General features: G+C 36.8%; 1 protein-coding gene across 1 annotated transcript in view; it reads right to left on the minus strand.

The window, feature by feature from the left end:
* The window catches only part of EDIL3 (EGF like repeats and discoidin domains 3), a gene marked incomplete at both ends in the record, with an annotated part of 263,433 nt that overhangs the window by 155,663 nt on the left and 83,048 nt on the right, over positions 1-24,722 (minus strand). The window contains one exon of the mRNA XM_082012856.1: positions 2,876-2,905. Coding sequence (XP_081868982.1) covers positions 2,876-2,905 — 30 coding nt within the window. The remainder of the gene's footprint in view (positions 1-2,875; positions 2,906-24,722) is intronic.

Genomic DNA, 24,722 nt, shown 5'->3' on the forward strand with positions numbered 1-24,722 from the left:
TTAAATATAGCTTATTTTGATCACAGTCACATTTCATGCAAATGTAGAATTCGGTTATAGTCTATTAATATTTAGCAGAAGAGTTTAAAACCCAAAGTTTGCTACTCAAGGAAGAGACTAGAATTGTTTTCCCAAAGGTGGAAATTTTCATTTGAACAGCAAAAAAATATCATGCTGTTCCCGGAGAAGTTTAGTCAAATTAACTCCTGCAAAAACCTTCAGATTAATCAAAATTTTTCCCAAGAAAATAATTGTTTCAAAAATAATTCCCAAAGAAGCCATTCATGTGAAGTATCAATGCCCCAGAACCAGATTAAATAACAGAAAGTGTTACAGTTACATTAATTCACTCACTTTTGCAGTTATTTAGTCATGTTCCCTTGTAACATAATTTCTGAGCAGTTGAGATTTATTTGTGCAAATGTTTACAACTATGTGTTTTGTCTCGTATTGTAAATCTACCACGTACCGTTTTGCCAGAGGCATTTGTTCATCTGTCCAAATCAAAGAACAAAAACATCCTGGTGCTGTATCTTTGTGTACTTCTAGCTGTTGATTTCTCTATGTGGGTATATCTATCTAAATTGCTGTTATCAGTGCAACTCCCACATGTTATACTCTTACTGCAAACAGCATCCTGTCATGGAATAACTAACATGAAAAGGTGACCAGTCTTTACATTAAGAGTTTTCATAAAAATAGTTACACTGGTATAGCTATTACTGCATAAATAACTGGCACATTTTTAGATGCCAAAAACCCCCAAAACACTACAAACTATAACAATAAAAATAATGGCTAAAAATTAGGTGCAGCTCATTCAAAGAACCACAAGTTGAATGATTTGAGTTTGAAACGTATCTGATCAAGTCTTGGGGGAAAATTTTCAAAAAATACTGGTGTAAAATGGGTGAATTCAAGGAAATTATGAATGTTTAGGAATATTCTGTGATGGAGCAATGCTCAAAAGACATTCATTTAAATTATTGGCTGAGCTTTGTTGAACACAAGAATTATGTGGAGAAATAAACAAAGCAGTGATACTAGGGCAAAGTAAAACAAAGCAGTCAGAACTGATTAAAACCAATCCATTTAAATGAATACAAAAGCAAACTGACAATGTTATCCAGCATTCCAAAAGGCAAGGGCTCTTGAGGAACTGAATATAGAATCTGTAGGCTTTCGTGAAACTGTTGAAATTTCAGCTGCTAAGTTTAACAGAGATCTGTAGCAGAGCCCATGTGGTTGTCTGATGAGTTCCACTTCCCTCCTTTTGCCCGCTGATGTATCTGGTTAGCTTGGCCAGCCCACAGTTACAGGCTTTCACAAAAAGGGCAGTGGTGTTCAAAATGCCAAGAGGGAGGCCGTATCTTCACGAGACACTCCACTGGTCACAACAGGAATGATGGTTTTACAATCCATAGCCACAGCAAGATCATTTTGAACATTACTGCAGCATATTTATATATGCCTTTAAACTCTCTCTACAAAATGTGCATACTTAGACCAATCCCATAAAAGGAAAAAAGGATGCTTTTTTCTTTCTTTCCTGTGTAAAAAAATCTTCTTTTGTAACTCGACACTTGTATGGAACAGCTGCAACAGGCTTCTATTAAGATATTTTCCATGAAAATTTTAAGTCTGACAGATCTCTCAGGAAACAGATAGTTTAAGGCTGATGCTTAATAATTATAATATATACTCCTCAGGGGTGTGTTAGCACTCTACAGTTCTTTCCCAAACTCTTCCTTTCTCTGTTTTGCAGTGTTTTTTCTCATCTCAGTCATGCCTTCTTTCCATTCCACTACAACCTTCATGTTAAAAGCTCCCTTTTGTCTCTTTCTCTATTCAGTGCTAGTCTTTACTATTCTCCCTCTCGCACATACTACTCTTGGCTTTGTTCTCCATCCTTTCATTTATTATTCCCCACCGTACCCTAATTACTTATATTGCTCCCAGGTTGTAGGTTAGTGTTGTAAACAGTGTTCAATCCTCCCTTGCCATCTTCCTTTCTCCATTCACTTCCCTTACCTTTTCTCCTTTGGTCCTCTGGAGACCTTTACTTCTTTTAACAAGCCACTATAAAGTGATGGCCTATTCATTTGATGTTTTAGCTCACTGAGCTTATACAACTCAATGCCATTTCAAATATATGAAGCTGTTTAGCGGCATTCTTCTTTGGTGTGTTGTCTTCTTTCTCTTTAAATACTCCCAAGCTAATGGATTGCGAATTAATTATAAATAGTTAATCTTTGCAATAGAGTAAACACTATGTGTTTGTTTCTCTTGGGGAGCTCCGAAACTAATTTTTATGACACTGTTGTTCACCATTCCCACTACTTGGCAGCCTGTCAATGGAAATAAAAGTTCACTGAGCAGATATCCAGGCCATAGGTTGCAGAATGTTTTCTTTGAGCAGGATGCTTCTGCGCTCGCTGTCCTTCCTTTCCTTCACTGCTGTTCCCAGGCTGCACTGTCTTTAAAGGTGCCAGGTTTTGGGGTCATGCAGATGACTGAGCTTCACCAGTATAAAGACAGAAAAAAAAATAGCACAAACTCTGATTTTTTGTAATGCCTGATTGCTTTTGACCCGGTTTGTTTTATGAAGCCCGATGTGCCAGCTTAACGAAGGAAGAAGCAAAAAGGAAGGAACATGTAGCAAAGAAGGTTTTGGACTACTGCTGGAAGAGTAGATCTCCCACTGACTCCAAACAGAAGGGGAGCAGACAGAAAAGAAAAAACCCAACACTGATATGGCTATTTTTTCACATATATGTATTATACACAAAATTAACCTGGTTAAAATGATTTTTTAAAAAGGTAGCTCTCAAGGAATGGTTACAATGATGCAGATGTAATCAGAAATTATTCATACCTGCTGAAGTTGGTTCCTCTTCAACTGAGGCTGTGCAAAAAGGCAGTGGGGGCAGGGAACAAGCAGGAACAGGGAAGGGGAAGGGAAGAGAAGGGAGAGAGAGAAAAATACAGATGAGGAAATCCATATAGTCCTAATTGTTATAATATTTACATTTTCTTAATATACGAGCAACAAGACTTCATGGAAAACTTTATTATAATAGTTTGATCAACTTCAGTAACAGATGTTTCATCTTAGTGAGGAACTAAACTAAAATTAGTTAAGATCTTAGCTTATATTTATAACATTACACTCTTAACCTTTCCCTCTGATTTAGCTAGTAGGGTAGGCCCAATACTACAACAGCAATGCTCAACAGAAGAGTTTCAGTTGACTTCTCTGCAGTCAAATTCACTGCCGGAGCTAGCTATTGCAGTACTAAAAAGGAGCTGTTCTTAAGGTGAAACCTTCTAAAAGATCAACTGCAGGACACAGTTTTCTGGTTAGCGAATGAAGGCTGTTGTCTGATGACACAGGTAAGTCAGTGGCTGGCTAGCAGTTAATGACAGCCAGAGTCCACATCTTTTTCCCATCTCTCAATCCTCAACCCTTTCCATTCCCTTCAGTTTCTTCCCAACTCTCTGTAATGATTTAATGATCCTGAAATTAACTAGTTAGGGAGCAAAAATGTCAGTTTTGAGGTCTGATTTTGTTTTGTTTTTCTGGCAGGATGGCGGCGGTGAGGGTGGGCAGGGCCAGCAGTTGCCCATTTGACCCTACAGTCCACTTGTTTGTTGTCTGAGGAAGGCAAAAAAAATTCATATCTTCCTATGAGAACCTTTCCCTTTTGGAGATAGATAACCATTAAATTGCCTTAAGTTACCATCAGAAAGCACATTTGACTGTAGACAATCTATTACCTATACATTCAAAAGAAAGAAACAGACATATTCACAATAAAACTGGATTTTTAAAAGTACATCAGTGACCTAGTTCTTTCTCTCCTTGCAGTCAGTATGTTTTACATACACGTGCACTGTAAAAATGGTCTTCTCACAGTCTTGCAAAGTTTTCAATGACAGAAAAAGCATCAATCAAGTGTTTCTCACTTGGATAGTCTAAAAGTACCTAGAAGTCTGAAAGGACTCTCCATAAATGTGGTATAAGATACCACAGGTATCTTATGGTTAAGATACTAAATACAGGTATCCATACTTTTATTTTTTCTCTTTTAAGGATACTCTTCTACCTGTTGAAAGGGAAGCTGCTTCTGTTTGATTTCTTGCAGAATCAGTTCCATACAGACAATGCTCCTTACAGCCATGGCAGACATTGATCCGCCCTGACAGCTTCGGAGCTTGCACTTGGTATGGATAAAGATTACAAACATTTCAAACATTTTCTCAAAGATCAATGCCATGCTTGGCAAATTGACTTCTTTGTCTTCAATATTACTCAATGTATTATGTTGGGAGAAATTAGGAAAGGAGGAAGAAGATCTTTTCTCTTTTTAGTGAAACTTCATCAGACATAGCAGAGACCTTGTCAACAGACATCAACTGCATTTGAGACCTACTATAAACCTTGATTAATTCTATACAATATTCAGTATGTAACTGTATGTGACAATTAGTGCTAGACATACCAGTTATTTCTAACTTCAGAGTAGCAAGGTGTCCTTTTGGGGGCTGTCAAATCCAATTGATAGAAAATAATGAATTACTGTCTAAAGCACCAGCCAACTATCTTGTCTCCAACTAAATTTTCCTGAGGTAAATAAGTGATTTTTATTTATATAACTTGGTGTTCAAATAAACATTTAAGAAGGCTACATTACAAGAACAGTACATTATGAAACACATAATCTAAAATTACCTAAGCAGGGTACTTAACAGGCTAAACCTTCCCCTTTGTAACTCCTCATTTAGTGTCTACATGTGTATTTTGAAACTGGATTAATCCATTTTGAGGTGTATATATCAGATGAAGATTTCAAGTTTTACAATAACATGTTATTTTACTGTATAATCACTGAATTTAAGTAAAATGTATTGGTAACAGCAGAGGATTTCAAGACAACGAAACAAAGGAAAATACCACCCTATTTTTTTAAATTGAACTAATCAGATACATCATTAATTCAATAACAACATGACAGCTGATGCCACAAAAAAGAAAGTGAGTATTTAAATCTTAAGAACAACAGAATCAGAAGTAAATAAATGAACTACAAACTAAGTCAATCAAGCATGTTGCAATGCCTCAAGGTACCGGTGGCAGAGAGAATGACTACACAAACAGAACAGAACATGAAAGTTAGTTATAAGTTCCGTTATTAAATTTTACAAATGCCCAAAATCTGTATTAGCTGCAAGCTCAGCTGCTGCTGCTTGAGCAACAAATAATTAAAAGTAGTAGTGACTGTGCATTAAAGCAGGTTAAACAAAATTGTCCAATTATGCAAAGCATATTCATTCCAGTAACAATTTTTTTCAGACTGCTATTTAAACACTATTCTTAAACTTAATTATTGGGATGAATACAAGTATTAGCGATTCAAAACTGGAATCTGTTATTACTCTGATGGTTGTTTCAGTGGAACCACTCTGCATTTAGGTACACATATGAATAACATAGGATAGCTGAAACTCAGCTGAAATAAATCATTCAGATGTCAAGACAGCTATGCCAATAATGTTACTCTTCTGTTTACTTAATTAATTTTAACTATTTGATTGCTGTTTTAGGCTCTTTCAGGAATAGACTATATTTATTTCTCATCCGAGTTAGACTAGAGCTAGCTAGAACTGCTTTTGTAAAATGCAAAAGACCTAGTTCTACTTGTCAATACTGTATTTCTTAAACCTAGACAGAAATTAAAGATACATATTAAAAATAGATACAAAAATACAGTTATGAACTTGTTTGTACTTCATGCACACATTGTTAAAAATCAAATTAATTAAATCTCTTGTTATATGTGCTAGGACTTCTTTCACCTTCCATAGCTTCATAAACTGTGTTTAAAAAAACTGCCTTCAGTAAGCTATTAAATACTCACAGAATACGCTATTTTTGCTTTAACATATCAGCCTAAATGCAATGTCAGCTCTGCTTTCCACTCGTTAAGTAAATGCACTAAATTACCACACTAAAAATTTCCTACACAACACCACTTTTTTTTCCATCAGCAGTAATTTAAAACTTGAAGTTATTTTAAAAAGCTAGTTATACACTGAGCCATCTCCATAGTAATTATCTGTAATTTGCCTTCTTTACTTATTTCATAGGGGTGGAGAGGGAGTAAGCTGGAATTGCCTTGCTCAACTGAGCTAGCACAAGCTGGTGACTCACCATCCTGGGCGGTGGATCACCATCAGCCTGGCTTTCTCCTTCTGACTCCAGAGCCGTGACACTTGCACAGAGGAGCCAGATATTCGACAAAAATGCCCCCGAAACAGTTACGGACATCCCCAAGTCATGGTATGATAGAAGCGTTGCATGACCTTAAACTGTAAACTACTCCGCAGCTTTAAAGCATTTTCAAAAACATTTTCTTCCCGTTTTAATGCATCACTGACAAAATACAATAAGACAGATGGCAGCACAAACATTAGTTTTTACCTTCTTAGAGAAAATCTGATGTTCACTTGGGAAAACTTAATCGTGTTTTCCTTAGAGGTGAATAATACTGCATGATATTAGTAGGGGAAAAAATCCAAGAACACATGGGCAGATTTGGAAAGCATATACCAGGATATGTATCATCCAGCACATACTAGCTTAAGAGAGAGAATGTAAGAAAACAATGCTTGGATAGCACCTGGGTACCTATGCCAGACTTCTGATTATTGTTGTTACAAAGACAGAAACCTTGACAGGTCTGGAAAAAATCTGAACTTTGAAGCATAGGAAGGTTGGGAAAGCCAGCTTCAATGTAACAGTGTGCTATATTATGTTATATACTATGACATATTGCATTAGTTTTTTGTTTATATAAAGGCTTGTGTTAATTTTATATTAATGTGAAATATGTTTGCCTTTAACATTCAAATAAAATGTAAGACTCATATATGAAAAAATAAACTTAGATATATGACATTATCTCTATGGAAAAGGCATGCAAGAGCTCTACAAAATTAGCCAGATGAACCACCTGTGGAGAGCAGAATCCAAGAGCAAACAATTTTTTTCTGAATGTAATGTCAAAAATAAATTATATTCCTCTCAGCATCAAATCTCAGGGTGTCAGAGGACGTGCATGCTACCATGACTGACTGACTGACTGACTGACTTCCCAAAAACTCAGCATCAGTCATTAAGAATGTGATTTTTAATGCTACAGACGTTTCTTTGAAAATACGCACTTAAGAAGCCTGTCTCTTCCCCTGCTCCCCATTCGACAGACTTCAGTTCATTTGTCCATAAACTGGCTTGGTCTTCCTTGGTTCTCAGCATGGCCCTGTGGGCAGTATTGGCATGACTGATGAGGCAACCCATCATCAAGCAGAGAACTGAAACAGCCCGTGTTTCCACCAAAGCCCCCCTTGCACCCAACCTTGCTCTGACCCATTGCTGTCAGGTTAAATGTGCTAAAGATGCCTCCAAGTCACAGCTCAGATGACTAACACTATCTCACCAACTCATAACAATCAAACCAACTCAACTGGCTGCCACTGCAACAACTGATAGAAAAAATCGTCACCCCTAGTTATAAAGAGGAGGAGCAAACCCTGAAAAAGTCAGATTGTTTTCAAGATGCATGAATCTGATGAATCTGGAAAATGCACCATTTATGCCAGTCAGTCAAGGATACATCCGCTAGTGTGAGTAAGAGATTTTTCTCTTGCAGTTTAACAGTGAGGTTGGGTTTATTCTGTTACAGTCCGTTAATTGTCATCATTGTACTGGTAGACCAGCACATCCTTCACTATTCACAGGCCCTTGGGAACCGTAGTGCCTCCTTCTAGCTTCAGCTGACTAAATTGTGTTTGCAGTTATTCTTGAAAAACAAAACAAGAAGGAAGACACCAGGCAACTCACTAGTGCATGTCGGTGATAACTTACTATGAACTGTTAAAACTCTGCTTGGATGACAGATGTTAAATGGAAAACAAAGTAATTAATTAAGAAACCCTAGAAATGCCTGTGGCGCTTAATAGAGGAAACTTATAACTCCTCATAGGTTTACATCCACTTAAGCACTTAAATTGCATGAAAAACTTAACTATCTCTTCAGTATCTTATTTCAAGAAAAAAATTTCTAACTAAAAGTGGGTATCCGAGCAAAATTTCAGGTATTAATCTGGAATACTAGTGACTTAAAATGACAGTGTTGGAAATTCCAGTAAAGGTAGTTAATTCACTGTCACTAGTTGTTTTTATCTTATAAGCATCAGGGCCCAGTGCTGAATGAGAACATGTTTAAATATGAAATAAAAGATTTAGTTAGGTGAAATTTTATATTTTGCAGAAGGCAAGATTAGATAATGATTTTTGTGGTTATTGCTTTCGCATTTACAACTCTGTAGAACAAGGCAGTCAATGCAGTGCCCACTGAGCCTAGTATCTGGCAGGATGTTCTGCCTAAGGAAAACAGCATAAGAAAGGTTTGATTTTAAAACAATTATTCAGTTCTTAGTCAGTTGCAGCTCTTGCCAAGGTTTCAAGTGCTGCCAAAGGCACAACAGTACTTAAATCCATAATTCTGAAACCAGTAGTCTGTCATGACTTGAAATACCACATGATTTTATATACACAGAGTGCGCTCCCATATGCAGTTTTGAGAAGATGTGCATGTTCCAAAAGAGCAAAGAATGTAATCAGAAAATACCCTAGCACTTTTATGTATAAAACCAAGTGTAGTCAAATAGCTAAGTGACTACGACCATAGATCAGTGCAGAGTAGTCTTTGATTCTTTAAATTTGTAAGAACATTCTCCAGCATCCAAATGCATAACCTTAAAATTAAATACTAAAAAAGGCTATAAAATACAGTTATAGTTAAGTAGGTACCTACTAGCATCTGTTACACTTATGGATGCAAAAACCTACCCAGGATATGCCCATACACACAGAAAGCTTCACCTTCCAAGACAAACAATTTCATATTTTCATTTTTTAGTCACTTGTATGAAGCTTTTTCACTTGGTTATTTTGTGTGTTTTGAGGGAAATTTGACCACCTATTCTTATGTGAATAAAGAATTTTAAAATAACATCACATATCAAACTGCAAAGTAATAATGTTTATGATAATAATGTTTATTTTATGGATATTATCCCTCTTGGGGAAAAAAACCACACAACCCACAATAAAAGCCCACTCAGATGCTAGCAGTGTGCTTAAGTCTTGATTTGGACCTGTAGTGGAAGCTGGATTAGCGCTCACTGCAGATTTGTACCCAAATACTTGATCCAGGACAAGTCAAAGGTACCTGGGTTGCATGCCACATATGCCACTCCTTTGTACTAATGGCTGAAAATGTGTTGCATGTCAGTCCGCAGGTGACAGAAGGTGACTGAGAAGGCAGTTTGATCTGCCTTTGAGAACAGTTTACTCAAAGCTGGGAAACTCCTGGCACTTGCTCTCTGTGCAAGGGAGGAGAGCAGGGCTTTCTCAAAGGTATGAAAATTCAGGCTGAAACAAAGTGGGACTGAGATATCGAAAGGTTGAACAGGGTCTGTGCATCACCAAATCTTCTACCAGAAATAAGAAGGTAGAATTACTACCATACTGCTTGACCATACCTAACATCCAACGACCAACAGAATGAGGAAAGACTCAAAAGACAATAAAAAATGCTCAAAACAGAGCAGAAAATATCAATTATGAAAAATAAACTGACAACAATTTTATCATCATATGAAAAGTCTTTAGATTGCATCAAGACTAAATGAAAAGTATTCAATAGTCACTGTTTCATAGAAAATACTCTACAACCTATTAAACAAAACTGCATAGGACCAGAGGCATACAGTTCTCAGTTCAAATGCCTTGCTTGCTTCATAGGCCCTACAGAAGAATTAACTTTTTTTTTTAATTGAAGTCTATATTATGCTTTTCAACATGACTGAGGGCCGCCATACTGCTTTACTGAGATAATTTCCATGCAATGCTATCTTCATCACAGAAAATTTGAGCTGTAAATTGTATAATGTGCCAAGAGGAGAATTCAAAGGAGCAGATGGCAGCTAAAATGAAGGATGTGGAGTTAGGGTCCCATGCAGGGAGACATATCACTTTGGTGCAGTATGTGCTTTTTATAGTTTTTTAGTAACTTCAGGAATGAGGAATGGGAAATACCCCTCCATAAAGCTACACAGCATGAATATGGGTATAGAAAAGAGAAGACTTGAGTCCTGGTGCAAGAAAGGCAAAGCAGATATTTTTAAATGCATAAAACAATATTTTCGTTGTCCAGGTAAGTTTTGGAGGCAAAAACATACTGTGTAAGGAATGATTGACATACCAGTATTCACTTGTAACTTTTCTGATTGGGCAGAAACAAAAGAAGACCATATTACCTTTTGTCATGGTTTAGCCATGAAACCAAGACACCTTTGAAACTAATATGGGCTTTATATTTATCTTCAGCACAACCAAAATAAATTCCTAAATATATTTGAATCCACCACTGTTTAATATTGAAAAATATCTGTTGAAAAATACATATGATGTAGACTGTGGCAAAACAGTGTCAATAATGTCCAGCTTCAATAAAACACCATCCTCCTCTAGATGTCAAAGAACTTATTACTGTATGTCTGTGTTAAAAACAGCGGCAATGACTCACAGAAAATATCAGTTTATCTAAGGATATCTGCAGGGGCCATACTGAACCTGGACCTTTTCACACCTAGCATGTTGTTCTGTCCTAAAATACGAGTGGCAAAGAAGCTTTAAACTCGGGGCGGTTTGAACAATTTACTGTGCCCTAGACTGGTTGTACTGAGCATGGGAAGTTCTTTGCTGACTGTTGTATTTCAATGAACAGAAATGCCAAAAGAGAAATGTGCTTAAACATAAGTGTAAAAACAGACGTTTTTCTCTCTTGCTGACACTAACATGGCTTTGCTATGTGCAATGAAACACGCAAGATTGAACACAGTGATAAGAAGTAAAAAAATATACCTGCGGTGAGGTTTCTTTATCTTCTCAGAAATGCTACATTTTCCCCTTAATTTCTCATCTATATACTATTCTTAATTTTTTAGAAAATAATTAAAACTTGAGTACTCAGGGCCTTTTCTTGTGAAAAAGTGAAGATAATTTACATTGATTTTTCTTTTATCTTAATGAATAAAGCCACTAGAAGTCAAAAGTTTATCAGTTTCTCTGATTTCACTGCTGTAAGAAGCATTTGCACAGCAGCCATCAGTCAGCACTCTGGTGCTCCTCCACGCCTTTCAATTTTCATTAGTGTAGGAGTCAGACCCATTCATTTTGAGCACTTTTTTTAAAAAGTTTTTTTCGTCCTAAGTATATGAGTTTTCTCAAACCCACATCACCCCTAGTTTCCCATATGTTCCTCTAGAGTAGATTCATTTTCCATCCACCTTCCTTCAGAAGCAGAGTTCTGTGTTTTCAGAGGATGCTTAGCACCCTCTCCAGTGGCTGCATTTCAAAAGCAATCCCAACCAGCACCTCCCACTGTGAGAAGTAAGAGCTGTTGGGCTCTGGTGAGCTCTATTAAAAATCTGTCCTTAATTCCTTTTGATTTTCCCTCTTCTGCACTGCAAACAGATGGCAGAACCTCTCCTTGTGTTGCCCCTTCCTGCTGATGCTTGATGGATTCTAGAGACCTTCTACATGCTTGCGTCTCCACTGCACGCCATTGCAGCCCACCACAAAAACAAGGAGTTCTGTACATACGATCTGTTCTCCTCGGCACCTGAAATGTTGCAAATGCTTTTTACTTGGTTGGTTCAGTTCAGAGAAATGTAAATACTTCGATGCTTGCTTCTGGATTCAGTAATGCATTCTGCTTTTCATAAAGAAGGCGTGCAGAAATGCAGGATACATAGAGCAAGCTGTATCACGCTCCGAACCATTCGTAACCTTACCTCCTATCTGCTGAGGTGGCACTTCTGTTTGGGCTCTCAAAGCACTCACTATTCTGCATTCCAGACACTAGGCAATATGATTTTTATATTTTTTTTACACAACTAGAGAGGCTGTGGAGTCTCCCTCCTTGGAGATATCCAAAAGCCATCCTGACATGGTCCTGGGCAACCTGGACGGCTCTAGGTGGCCCAGCTTGAGCAGAGGGAGTTGGACCAGAGGACCTCCAGATGTCCCTTCACACCTCAGCCCTGCTGTGATTCTGTGAATCCCAATGTGTTTAAAGAACAATTAACAGAAGGGCTGTGCGATGGGAGAGAAACAAATAAAAATATTTCTACAGTTACTGAACTTTTTTCCTTTAAGTATTTGCCACCTTTCAATCTCTTTACATAGTGATTTAACATGCATTTTATGACACATTTACTGTCATATTATCATTATTGAAATACACTACATTTAAAGGACTATTTACAATGACGGTGATGAAAAAGCCCTACTGCTCCTATAGTCTTCATCTGTAATGTTCAAGGTAAATAAATTTAAGTGCTCTAAGTATATGTTTCTGCAGATCTGGGAAAATGACAGGCAGATACTCACATACTTAACTTAGAGGAACTACTGAGAAAACCTTGAATGGAACACAATTGATTTTCAGTACAGTTAAGTGCACTAAGGAAGCAGAAATTACTAGCTTGTCTTCTCCACCATTAATTGCTTTCTTCAGGACAGAACCTGAAGAATAATCTCTTTTTTCCCCCCACCTAATGAAAAAAAAATTACTAAATATTAAGCAGAAGTTAAAAACTTTATATTTGGGTCAACCTAAAATCTTCATGCTTGTAGTGAAATACCTCATCTTAATTTCAACCCTTTTAAGAGAGAAAAGAAAAAACCCACAATTTTAAAACACTTGGAATATTTTTTTTAATTTCAATATTTGACATCAATAAACATGGTCTTACAAAAATAAAAATTAATTTCATTGATAGATTTTAATTCATTTTTAGGTTAAACTTTTTTTCTGATAGTTTTTAGGTCAAAGACATACATGTTAGTTTTTAAAGTAAAAAATTCCTTCTGAATTTAACTCACATTCATAAATAATTTGCATGATCCCTATGGCATTTTCCAGCTAATATTCATGCAAAAAAAAGTTAAGGTTTAAAGATGGGCAATCTAAATGCTTATAATGCTAAGAGATGCAGTTTTATTGCATTATCAACTCCTTAAATTTATACAGCATTATTAATGTTAACACGAAAGAGTATCTAATACCAGTATGTAATAACAAGATAAACCTGAAATAACTCAACTGACTTAACTAAAAGACAAAAATTAATGCCACAATATTTTGTCAAACAAAAATTTTTTTTTTCCCCTCCAAAACCTTTTTCTCCCTAGGATTTATGATGACTTCACTGAACTGAAAATAATCCCCTTAAGGAAATTCACTAGAATATTAAATTTTAAATTAAACTCTATATTTTAAAGTATATGTTAATTACTATGTACAGCATTCTGCAAGAGCCTTCTACATCAAAGATTATTATGACAAAATACAAAATATATGGAAGAAATAGACATAAAAAATAGTAGTAATGAAATATGCATCTGGTGATCAAATTCTTCTACTTCATAAATATTCCACATTTTAACCTAGTGAATTTTAGCCATGACTCTGCATTAAAAGGACTAAATGACACACTTTATATGTAAAAAACCATACACATGCATATATACATACATACATGTCTTCCTACTGCAGGCTGATAGAGCAAAATGTCCAGTTGCTCTCTGCAGTCAATGACTGGAGAGACCTTGTTGCAGCCGGCCAGGACTTCAAGGGGGTTTATAAGAAAGATGGGGACAGATTTTTTAACAGGGCCTGTAGCAGTAGGACAAGGGGTAACTCTTTTGAACTAAAAAACTTGATTTAGATTTAGTTTTAGACTAGATATAGACTTATTTAGATTCCGACTAGATAGAAGAAAGAAATTTTTCACAATGAGGATGGTGAAACCCTGGCCCAGGTTGCCCAGAGAGGTGGCAGATGCCCCATCCCTGGGAACATCCCAGGTCGGGGCTCTGAGCAACCTACTCTGGTTGAAGATGTCCCTGCTCATTCCAGGGGGATTGGACTAAGATGACCTTTAAAGGTCCCTTCCAACCCAAACGATTCTATGATGCTATGACTGAAGCAAAACACCAATATCTGACTGAATTTCCTTCACTTATGTATCCCCGTATTCCTTAGCCCTTATTGGCTCCACACAAAGGTCTTTACATGAAATCCACTTTATAAATGTAAAAGTGACGGACTGAATTTATTGTCTCCTGGTGACATGAAATAAATCAATCAAATACACATTTATATTACCTTCTACTTGCTGTTCGTCTTCTACTGTCCCATCTTGCAGTTTGAGAATTTTTTTTAATAGCCCTCACACCACTGATGGACAATTCAGACCTATATAATGGAGATGTAATCTCCACTGAAATCACTGGAATTTCATCTAGCCAGGACAAAATCTACACTAACAACTCCAGGATAAATTCATTCCTCTGTAATTAGGTCAAGCTTTCCCAGCAGAAAGTGATCATGTAAATTTTGCTACCATTTCACCATGACAAATGCACACCTCAATGAGTGAGAAGCTTAATGAGGTTCTAACTGTTTTCCAAAACATATTATAGAGCAAAAATCTTCACCCTTCACTACACACGCAGCCTCACAAGTCTGGAGAAGGTCAGTAGCTGCAGGTCTGTGACTGTCTATTGTGCATCAAGGAGGTCAATCAGGTCACAGGAGAGAGGCTTTTTTTCCTTTTTTTTTTATGCTGGCTGAAGCTTCTGTGCTCCTTAGGGGAAAGGACAGCTCAATTTAATGAGATGTCTTTTCCTTCAGATAGTCTTATATCTGATTTATCAGGCAACTTAAGAAGTGACAGTCACTTTGGTGGATTGAGAGACTTCATAAAAACTAAGGAATGGCAGATGTTGTTTGTTTCCTAATAACATTAAGGAGGAAAGAAGTTAATGGTAAATCCATGTTATTCATAAAAATTGAATGAGTAAACTGAATACAAGCAAACCAAAATGTTTTCTCTTGAGGGTTTCCTCTCCTTCATCTTCTAAATGTCCTCTTGCCTTTCATAGTTACCTTGAAGCCTTTAAAGTCTATTTCTTGTCTGTTTTCTGTATTGAATTACACAACCTTATACTTTGTTCAAATGCACACACTCGCACTCTCCTCCTTAAAAATTCCTAAATTAAAATTCCTAATTTAAAAATATTCCTAACATTTTCCTAATTCTAATTTCCTAATCTGTTCTGGTCCTAACGTTGATGAATCCTCATAGTCAATCAGAAATCCAATTTTATTCAAGTTGTATGCTTGTGAATAATAGACACTGAATACGTATTAAAATTTTTATGGTGCACATATATTTTAAAAAATTTCTTAAGGAAAAAGTAGTATGAATGTTCTTTAGTTCTTTGGAAAATGCTGGAATCATCAGTTACGAAATGCATTGTTTCTTTTGTGAGTGCAGGTGTTATACAAATGGCATGGCATGATTTTCTTTACCATACAATCCCATAAACTGAGCATATTTTTCTGCTTTCCCTGAAGCATGACACCTGTATTCTCAGCTCCTCTGTCACCATTTTGCCTTGAGACATAGAAAGCTGAGATAAAAAAGACTTAGTTTGGGCCTAGTCCTATTTAAATTCTTTTACTGTTTGAGGACCCTTCTCCAGATTCTTCAGTACTTTTGGACTTGATGATCTTGAAGGTCCTTTCCAACCTAGTGATTCTGTGATTCTCTATTCCCAATGTGCAGTCCTGCAGATGACATAGTCATACAAAATACACATGCCACTTACTAATCAGCAAAATTTAATTTTCCTGAAGTTTCACTTGAACTGTGGAATCAGTTCCCTCCCGTTCTCTTGTGCTACTACTCAGCTGTTTTGCTGGGTGGCTTTGATTCCTTTTAATCACACTCCATCACTTCGTTCTCACCAGGAAGGCCATTACCATTGTGTTTGACTACTGCATTCTGGTTTTCTATTAATCACATTCTCCTTGCTGCTCCAATTCTCACCAGACAGTGAGAATGCCACTGTGTTCCATGTACCACACGCTGGGTAATGACATGAAAAAGAATCTGTATTTCTAAAGCTAAATTGTCCCCTTCATATCCAAATATAGTAGTGAAGACTGTGAAGGTACAAATAAACTAGATTTGTTAAGTCACACCCACAAGTCCCATCTCCTGTCCTATTCAACCAGTAGAACTCTCAGGTTCCGAGAAGACCTGTCCCACCAAACTAAGCAACTTCGGCACAGAAAATGTAGCTTTCTTCTTGGGCAGACCAAAGGCATTCATTATCGTCACATCTCTCACAGGACTGTCAGCCCTCTAAAGCTGAAGTAAACAAGAAAATTTGCAAAGAAAGGCAAACAGGGCTGTGATTTATGGCTGCCAGGTCAAAGAACAGTGGAGTTACTATGGACCACTTTTGAATGAACAGAGCTCATGAGAAACATCAATACAACACTGTTACAGAGTTAAAAATTAAATTCAGTGGCAAATTAAATTATATTAAAATATGCAATTTAATTCAATTCTGATTAACCATAGTATTGTAGTTTTAAAATTTCTTTTCCTAAACAAAGGTTGGATATTTCTCTAAAAGTATTGCTATCAGTTTGATTTCAACAGGGCCAAACAAGGACTGTGTAACTTAATTGTTTCTGTATTTAACTGGAAGATCACAGAATCACAGAATCACACAGAATCACAGAATCACTAGGTTGGAAAGGACCTTCAAGATCATCAAGTCCAACCATTAATCCAGCGCCACCATGTCCCCTAAACCATGTCCTGAAGCGCCACATCCACACGTTTTTTGAACGCTTCCAGAGCTGGTGACTCCACCACCTCCCTGGGCAGCCTGTTCCAATGCCTGACCACTCTCTCGGTGAAGAAATTTTTCCTAATATCCAATCTAAACCTCCCCTGGCACAACTTGAGGCCATTTCCTCTTGTCCTATCACTAGTTACTTGGGAGAAGAGACCAACACCCACCTCACCACAACCCCCTTTCAGGTAGTTGTAGAGAACAAGAAGGTCTCCCCTCAGCCTCCTCTTCTCCAGACTGAACAACCCCAGCTCCCTCAGCCTCTCCTCATCAGACTTGTTCTCCAGACCCCTCACCAGCTTCGTTGCCCTTCTCTGGACACGCTCAAGCACCTCAATGTCCTTTTTGTAGTGAGGGGCCCATCAGTGAATACAGGATTCGAGGTGCAGCCTCACCAGTGCCGAGTACAGGGGCACAATCACTTCCCTACTCCTGCTGGCCACACTATTCCTGATACAGGCCAGGACGCTGTTGGCCTTCTTGGCCACCTGGGCACACTGCCGGCTCATGTTCAGCCGGCTGTCAACCAGCACCCCTAGGTCAAAAGATGTATGAAAGAAGTGCTTAACACATCGCAATTAAAAACTCTATCAAAATTCATAGCCTGCTAGTTTAATATTCACATTCCTTATTTTAGGGAACTTTTTATTTCATGGTCTTTGGCCATTCATATATTCAGTTGCAATATTTGAAACATAATTAATCTATTTAATTTTGGATTACTGATTCTTTGAAAGTGCTCAGGTCCATTCTTCCATCCTGAGAGGGCAAGTGATGAACTTACTGATGTTTTGGAAGTATCCACAACTTGCATGCAGATTGATATATTCAATTACTTTGTTTATGCTACATTGGTCAGGGTCTGTGGTTTTCATATAACTAAGACTGATCCAAATGACACCACTAGTGAGGACAAAGTTAATCCACTGCTCACTTTTGTTGCTGACTTAGGCTAATGTATTGTTCAGCTATGAGCTAATGACTCCTGCAGATGTTTCTTATTTCATGCCAGGAAAAGCAAAAGCTGAAATTAAATATTTTCTTTTTATGACCATTATAGTTCCCCTTATAAATTATAGCCTATTCAGTCATATCTTTGAATAAATCAAATGACACTGACAACGCAGTTTTCCTGTCTGCAAAAATTAATCTTACAGGACCAAATTCTGGCCTCACTAGATTATTCATAATGAATAATATAACTGATGATTAAAAAGTTGACTTGCCTAAGAAGGAGAAGAAAGTAGGAAGAATTTTTAATCAAGACATACCCCTCTCTCCCTTTCAACAAGAGTACTTTTGTACTTAAATACTCTAGCATGTCTCTGTCTTCGTATTACTTCTCACCCTTACTGCCCCCACCTTACTTACACATGGAGAAATCCCAAAAGACTTCTTCAAGAATGTCTTTTGTTTAATCTAATGCCATATTCAAATTTACTTTGCTGTATTCAGAACTGGATATGGTGTCTTGTATTTCTAGAGAATAGTAATCTAATACACTGAGTTTTAGCTGTTGAAAAATATTTTTCTCACTTGTTTCTCTGGGCTTTTAAGGCGTGATCCACAATAACAATTCTGTTGCAAGCCTTGATCTAACCACTGTTTGTGCATACACACATTTTGTGCCAGCACAAGGCTGCAACAACTCAGGACCTTAGCTCAGGCATATCTATGTAGCTGAGAATCCCCACTAATCATGATGACTCTCTTTGCCACAGGAGGAATGTTATTAGTTGATACTGTCCCAACAGGAGAAAGCTGGTAAATGTAGTAGAAGGACTCATCTACCATGAGAAAAGGGGTTTTGTGTGCAGAACTTAAAACAAAAAGTGGATTTGAATGTCTGAAAATGGTGTGATTTGGGTTTTACGATGCCTCTTAAACAACCTTAATGCTTAGACAAGTATCTTCCACTGAGCCCAAAAATACTCATGTCTCTACTCATTGTAGATTCTCAGAGATAATCTAATTTTCTCCTTAATTAGATGCAACTTGTTGGTTTGTGCATAAACATCTTGGAACTGAGTTTTTCACTATTCCTAAATCTCTAGTCACTGAAATTGGAAAATAAACTAGGAAATAATAATTTTTTAATGAATGCATATGTTACTATCATGTTGTAGAAGAACTGGACAGAAAAGATCCCCGTTCTCATGTTCTGGCACATTTCTAATAATGTATTACCTTTTCCTCAGCTACGTCTTTTCTTGGCACTTACCATTTATTGCATATCATGGCGTGCCATTTCTGGGATCACCATGTCTCTGTCTTTGTCTGTCTGACATACTGACAACGCACATGACCCTTCACCACATCTTGATGAAAAGCCTTGGTGAAACCCACATATTGAAATGCTCAACATAATGCAGCATTGGATGTTGCAACTGAATATCTTTGCACTGAATCCTTTGCAACTGAACATCTTTTGTTTTATAAAGCACGTTAATTTTTGATTCAAAGCCAATTCATTTAACCTTAAATATGCATCTGAAGCTGTAGTTGCTTCCAGACTAGGTTTGAAATGAGACCAGGTCATTGTCAGCAAATGTTCCTAAAGGTTAGCATTACAAACACAGAAGCCAATGAAAAGACAAAAAGAAAAAAAAAAAGAGAATTCACAATTTTGATATAGACATAATCTTCAAAAGTTTGTATTCTATTGCATTATTTGTTCATCTTTTACATGCATCTCATTATACAGCCTCTATTCTTTTTTCACAACAAACCATTCATACCTCTGCCTCTGTTAATGGTCTCTAATAACTCTCTCAATATGTTTCGCATTGTTTGTACTTCAAAAGGCTTAGCAAATACATACAAGAAATGACTCACACTGCCTCTGAAAAAAAAAATTTCATTTGCGTTTGAAAAATATACTTCACATGAACTAGCTTCTAACTGGATGTGAGCACCTTGGCAGAACAGCTAACTTCATTGGCAGTGTTGCAACTTATGTTAAAATCCAAACCTCCTCTGATACTGTGAAGAAACCAGCAAAACTCTAAGATATTGTAGCAGTACTCAATTTACTGGTTTGCCATAGATTCTCCTTATTTAGCAGAATCAATTCAATTCTTGCTAGTACTATGTCTGCCTTGTGTTGCCAAGTCTTTTTCTTCTAGATTTAAACTTAAAGAGTGAAGCACTCTGCACAATGTGGGCATCACTCCAACTCAGATACACAAATACCTGCATGGACAAGAGCAACATTACTTCTGTCCTGTTTCTGTTCACACCATAAAAGGCACCAGACTCCATGAATACTGTTAAGTATATTTTGAAGAAAAATGAACTTTAAGGCAGTTAATTTTTTCCTCTCTAGTTTTTCCTACACCTGCAGCTAGAAAGACCACTTGAGCAAGCACAGCCAACAGAAGACAAATTAATTGTTGTTCAAAGCCACAAGGAACTATATAAGATGCTGACTGAGATGTAGAGAAAGGACTCTGTCATTTAACAGATATCTTGGACTTTCCCTCTGAAATAGAAGCTCTGAAGCCATGCACATGCGCACTGCTCCCATCTTCCTGGGTGACGGATGTTAAATGGGATAAAGAGCTGTAATCCATGCTTCTTTCCATGTTCTTTTTGGTGGGTGAAAGGAATAACAAATGCATTACCCAGATGAGAGTTACACAACTTGCTTCAACACTACATGTTTGTATGGATGCACTGATGTAGAGAGGGAGGGCAAGAAAGGTGTATATGAACTGCAACGGAATATTTGAAGCATCTCCATGAAGATTTGAAGTCTGACCATCTGTATCCCATTCTCTATGTACAAAATGCTTGCGTATATAATTTTAATTGTTTGTATGGCAAACCTAAATAATCCAGGCTATTTTGACCACCCCTGTTACTCTGACAGGAAAGGAAAAAGGAATAAATGTGGGTTTTCAGAGTTTTATGCATACAGACAGATAAACAAAGTAGATTATATATGCATGTCTTGTACACATCCATTTGAAAAAACATTAAAATCTTGTATGCATTCATGCATATTCGAATTAGATATTTATTGGAAGCCTAGATCAGAAGAGTGGAACTATGCGTATTTGCACCAATTACGCATGAAGAGACACATAAGCTGAATAGCATCATAAGTATCAAGGAAGCTGAAGTGTGGCTTCACCAAATTGTGTATCTTGAATTCTACCTCACTCTTTTTAGTTTCAGAGATAAAAAATCAAGCTCATGTCCAAGTCAATCCCTTGCACATGCTTTTCCAGACTTCAGAATTTCCTGGTTTCCAATGGAATCAGTCCAGTGCATGATTCAAAATGAAGATGGTATGGATGACTGGAGAGTTTGTACGTCAAATTCATATTCTATTATTATAGAAATAGCCAGAGAGGACCAGCTGAAAATATTAGTCTTATTCTCATTGATTACTTCTTTTTAATAAAGGCAATAATATATTTATTGACTCTCCTAACTCATGGTACAACAATGGCAATTCTCAAGCAGATGTTCAGCTGAAGGAATAAATTTGAAATATTAATTCTGCAACAATAATTTAGCATGGAATCTTATGCTCTGATCATTCTGGTCGTTAATAGTATAACATAAATATGACTGAATTATTATTAACCATAAGTTTATAGCATCATCAAATTGAGAAAGCTGTACACTTGTGATGCAACATTAAAAACTCACAGTATCTTTAAATGAAATTATTCATATGCTTCATACAGTCAGCATTTCACTTACATACTCATTATCCATTCTGGGGCCAAACTGAAAACAAAAGAAAAAAAATGCCTGACTCATCTTGTCCTAAAACAGCTGAAGTGTGAATGACATGTAAAGGTCTTACCTCATGTAAGAGCCACCCCTTAGATGGCTCTTTATGAGCCAGCTGGAGCTGGGATATAGCAGGACCATTTCAGTTCATTCATTATCCATATTACCCCAATATTTCATTAATTTATGCTGAAGAGCTGTTTCTCTGAGAACTGAAATGACTTTTTTCTTCCTGTTATTTTGACTGATAATTGTCATAGAATTTCAATAACAATCTTTGGTCTTTCAAATTCTGACTCCCATGTTATTAGATTATCTCATACAATGCCTCTGTTTTGTTTACTCCTGCATTTATTCAGTAGCCTAATAGGAAAAACTTTAAACTATAAACCTATTAGGAAGTTCCTGTAATTACATCTATATTTGAAAAAAATGCAAAACACAAACCCAAACAATTAAGAGCTAAAACATTTAGTTATTGCCCTTTCCCAGGTAAAATGAGATTCGGTGTGTACACCTTTGCTGAAAAAATTAAAATAAAAATTTCATCTGGTGTATACCAGCACAATTCTTCTGCATTCAGAGTTGTGCCCCCTTCTACCAACAGTTCTCTGTCTTGAACATACTAGAGAACAAGGCATGTTTGTTCAAGACGATACCAGCTGTATATTTTCCAGTTGAAAATCTTAACAAGTTCATTTAGTATTCTGGAACTGCACAGAAGATGTAAGAATGTAAGAGAGTAGAGCAGATACATTATTCCACACTGATTTAAACACTTAAGAAAATTTTGCGTCTGGAATGGAATGCTGAACAGGAAAGATCAGATCTTGCACCCTTAAGCAAATTACTTTACAGAGATTTTAAATAAAAAGGAAATGAGCATACAAAGGCATCAGAGCCCACAGAGTTACACAGTGAAAAAAAATTCTGAGCTACTAATAGCAACTTTTCCCAGTTAGAAAGACTAAATTTATTCAGAGAAATATTTGGCCACTCTTATTCTTCCACCTCTGATCATAAGAATATTTATTACTGGAGAAAAGAAAAAGGGTTTATGAACTATTGCATCTCTTTAGAGTATCAAAAAATATTTCCCTAATTCATTATTTTAAATATAAATAAACATACATGGGAAGAAAAAGGTAAGCAAATGTGATTCCAAGTCGTGATGAATTTTGCTACGCTTAGTAAGTCCTTTATATAAATGGTTTTGAAAAAAACATCTGGAAAATAACTTAGAGGGGAAAAGAAACAACAGTAATGTCCATCTGTTTCTGGGTCTCAATATTCAGCTTTTAATTTTTGTTTCTTTGACTCTGGAACTGCGCTGCATTAACCTGAACACCACTAGATTTTCCATCTGACCATTTTTGCCTAAAAAGTCTAAAATCTTCTAATCTGAATCTCCTAGGATGCCAGAATTATCATCTCATTAAAGAACAATTTGCCTTTTCAGCTAAAGAATCAGCTTCCTTCTGGCATTTTTATTTTAGTAAGTTGTTTCCATGCTGTTGAGTCACATCCTTCTGCATAAAAATCTAGGAGCACACTATATTATATAAAATGGGAACACAAACAGGAGCAGTACTTTAAGACCACATATTTCTTAAGTTTAAATTTTATGAGAAATTAGGTCATCTGGTCTCTTCAAAACCATCAAAACTACTTACTTTACCTAAGAAACTAAAGGAACAAAAGAATGAAGCTATAAAGCTAACACATCATTTCTAGCAAAACGGAAGAGTAATTAAACCCTAAGCCTTCTTGATAATTCTTAATGAGTGGTATATTTTAAAAGTATAAAAAGTTCTGCAACTCGTCATTCTCTTAAGACTCAGACAAAAACATACAGCTCTCTGATTTAATATTTGGCAAAGATAATGGCATACATACAAAAATGATCTAATACCAGGAACTGTCTTAAGGGCATTAACAATACCCAATGTACTAGTAATTTAAAAAATAAACCATGTATGCTTTACATGTTTTTGAACACAAAAATACCAAAAAAAAAAAAAAAAGCCAGTGGGACACTATTATAAACACTTAGTTCTTTGAGCTTACATAGAAGCGAGGAGTCCAGGACATGGCCAAGTCCGTGCTGCAGCTGATGAGCATGTGACAAGCATAACATGAGACTCTGCAGAAAACACCACTTTGTTCTAACCAGTGATTACATGGCCTCATAGAAACTACAGATCTCCATATCTTTCCTCACCAGCCAAAAACAAACAACACTGAACAACAAAGTCAACTTAATATGGAATTTCAGTACAAACAGCCTAGCAGCAACGTCAGCCAGTCTAGCAGGCACCTGGACTACTTCAGAGGTACTAATGGATGTGAAATGTGCATAAATTTGTGTACCAGAATATTTATTCCATTAGATCTCTGTGTGTCATGTACTGGATTCAGCTGTTTTAGTCAGCTACATCTGACCTGTGGAAAGGACCCCTTTCTTTCAAAGTGGTTGAATTATTTGCAGGCTTCTTTTTCCAGACAACATTAGAGTACCTATCCAAAGAGCAATTTCCCTTGGCTGTTAACATAAGCTCTCCACAGATTTTTATGCGCTGCCTATTTTACTGGCAGATCTAGCAAAACATAATTGGCTTACTCTACCTACTTGTTTGAAGCCAGTTTAAAACATATCAGGCCACAGACACATCACATTACTAGGGAAACCACTCTTATTTTTTTTCTGTTTCTTCTTCTGTCTCTTCTTCGCCCTTTAAAGTAGGTCAAAAATCCTGGTCAGGTGCAAATAGGAGCCCAATGGAAATGGACCTGGCTTACAGGAGACGTCTACACACAGTTGGGGCAGGTCTGATCTGCAATGTGTCAAGTCTTGTTTCTGGAGCACCATGCCCTTAGTAGACTCTATGTACTTTAAATTTACAACTAAATAGCACCTGGGTTGAGAGTCCACACCTCACTGTTTTCTGACAATTTTTCATGACATATATGCATACTTTTCTGAATATTTTTGTATGCAAGGCTTAGCATCAGTGTTGGAGCTTTTAATCAAAACATGTTCTACTACTGAGAGCTTCATCACTCCAATTGAAAACAGGGTCTGAGGATGTGTTTTGCAGACCGGCCCATGCTCACAGACCTTATTTAT

This window comes from Phaethon aethereus (assembly GCF_964289735.1).
Source record: "Phaethon aethereus genome assembly, chromosome: Z".
In the NCBI taxonomy this organism is placed as follows: Eukaryota; Metazoa; Chordata; class Aves; order Phaethontiformes; family Phaethontidae; genus Phaethon; species Phaethon aethereus.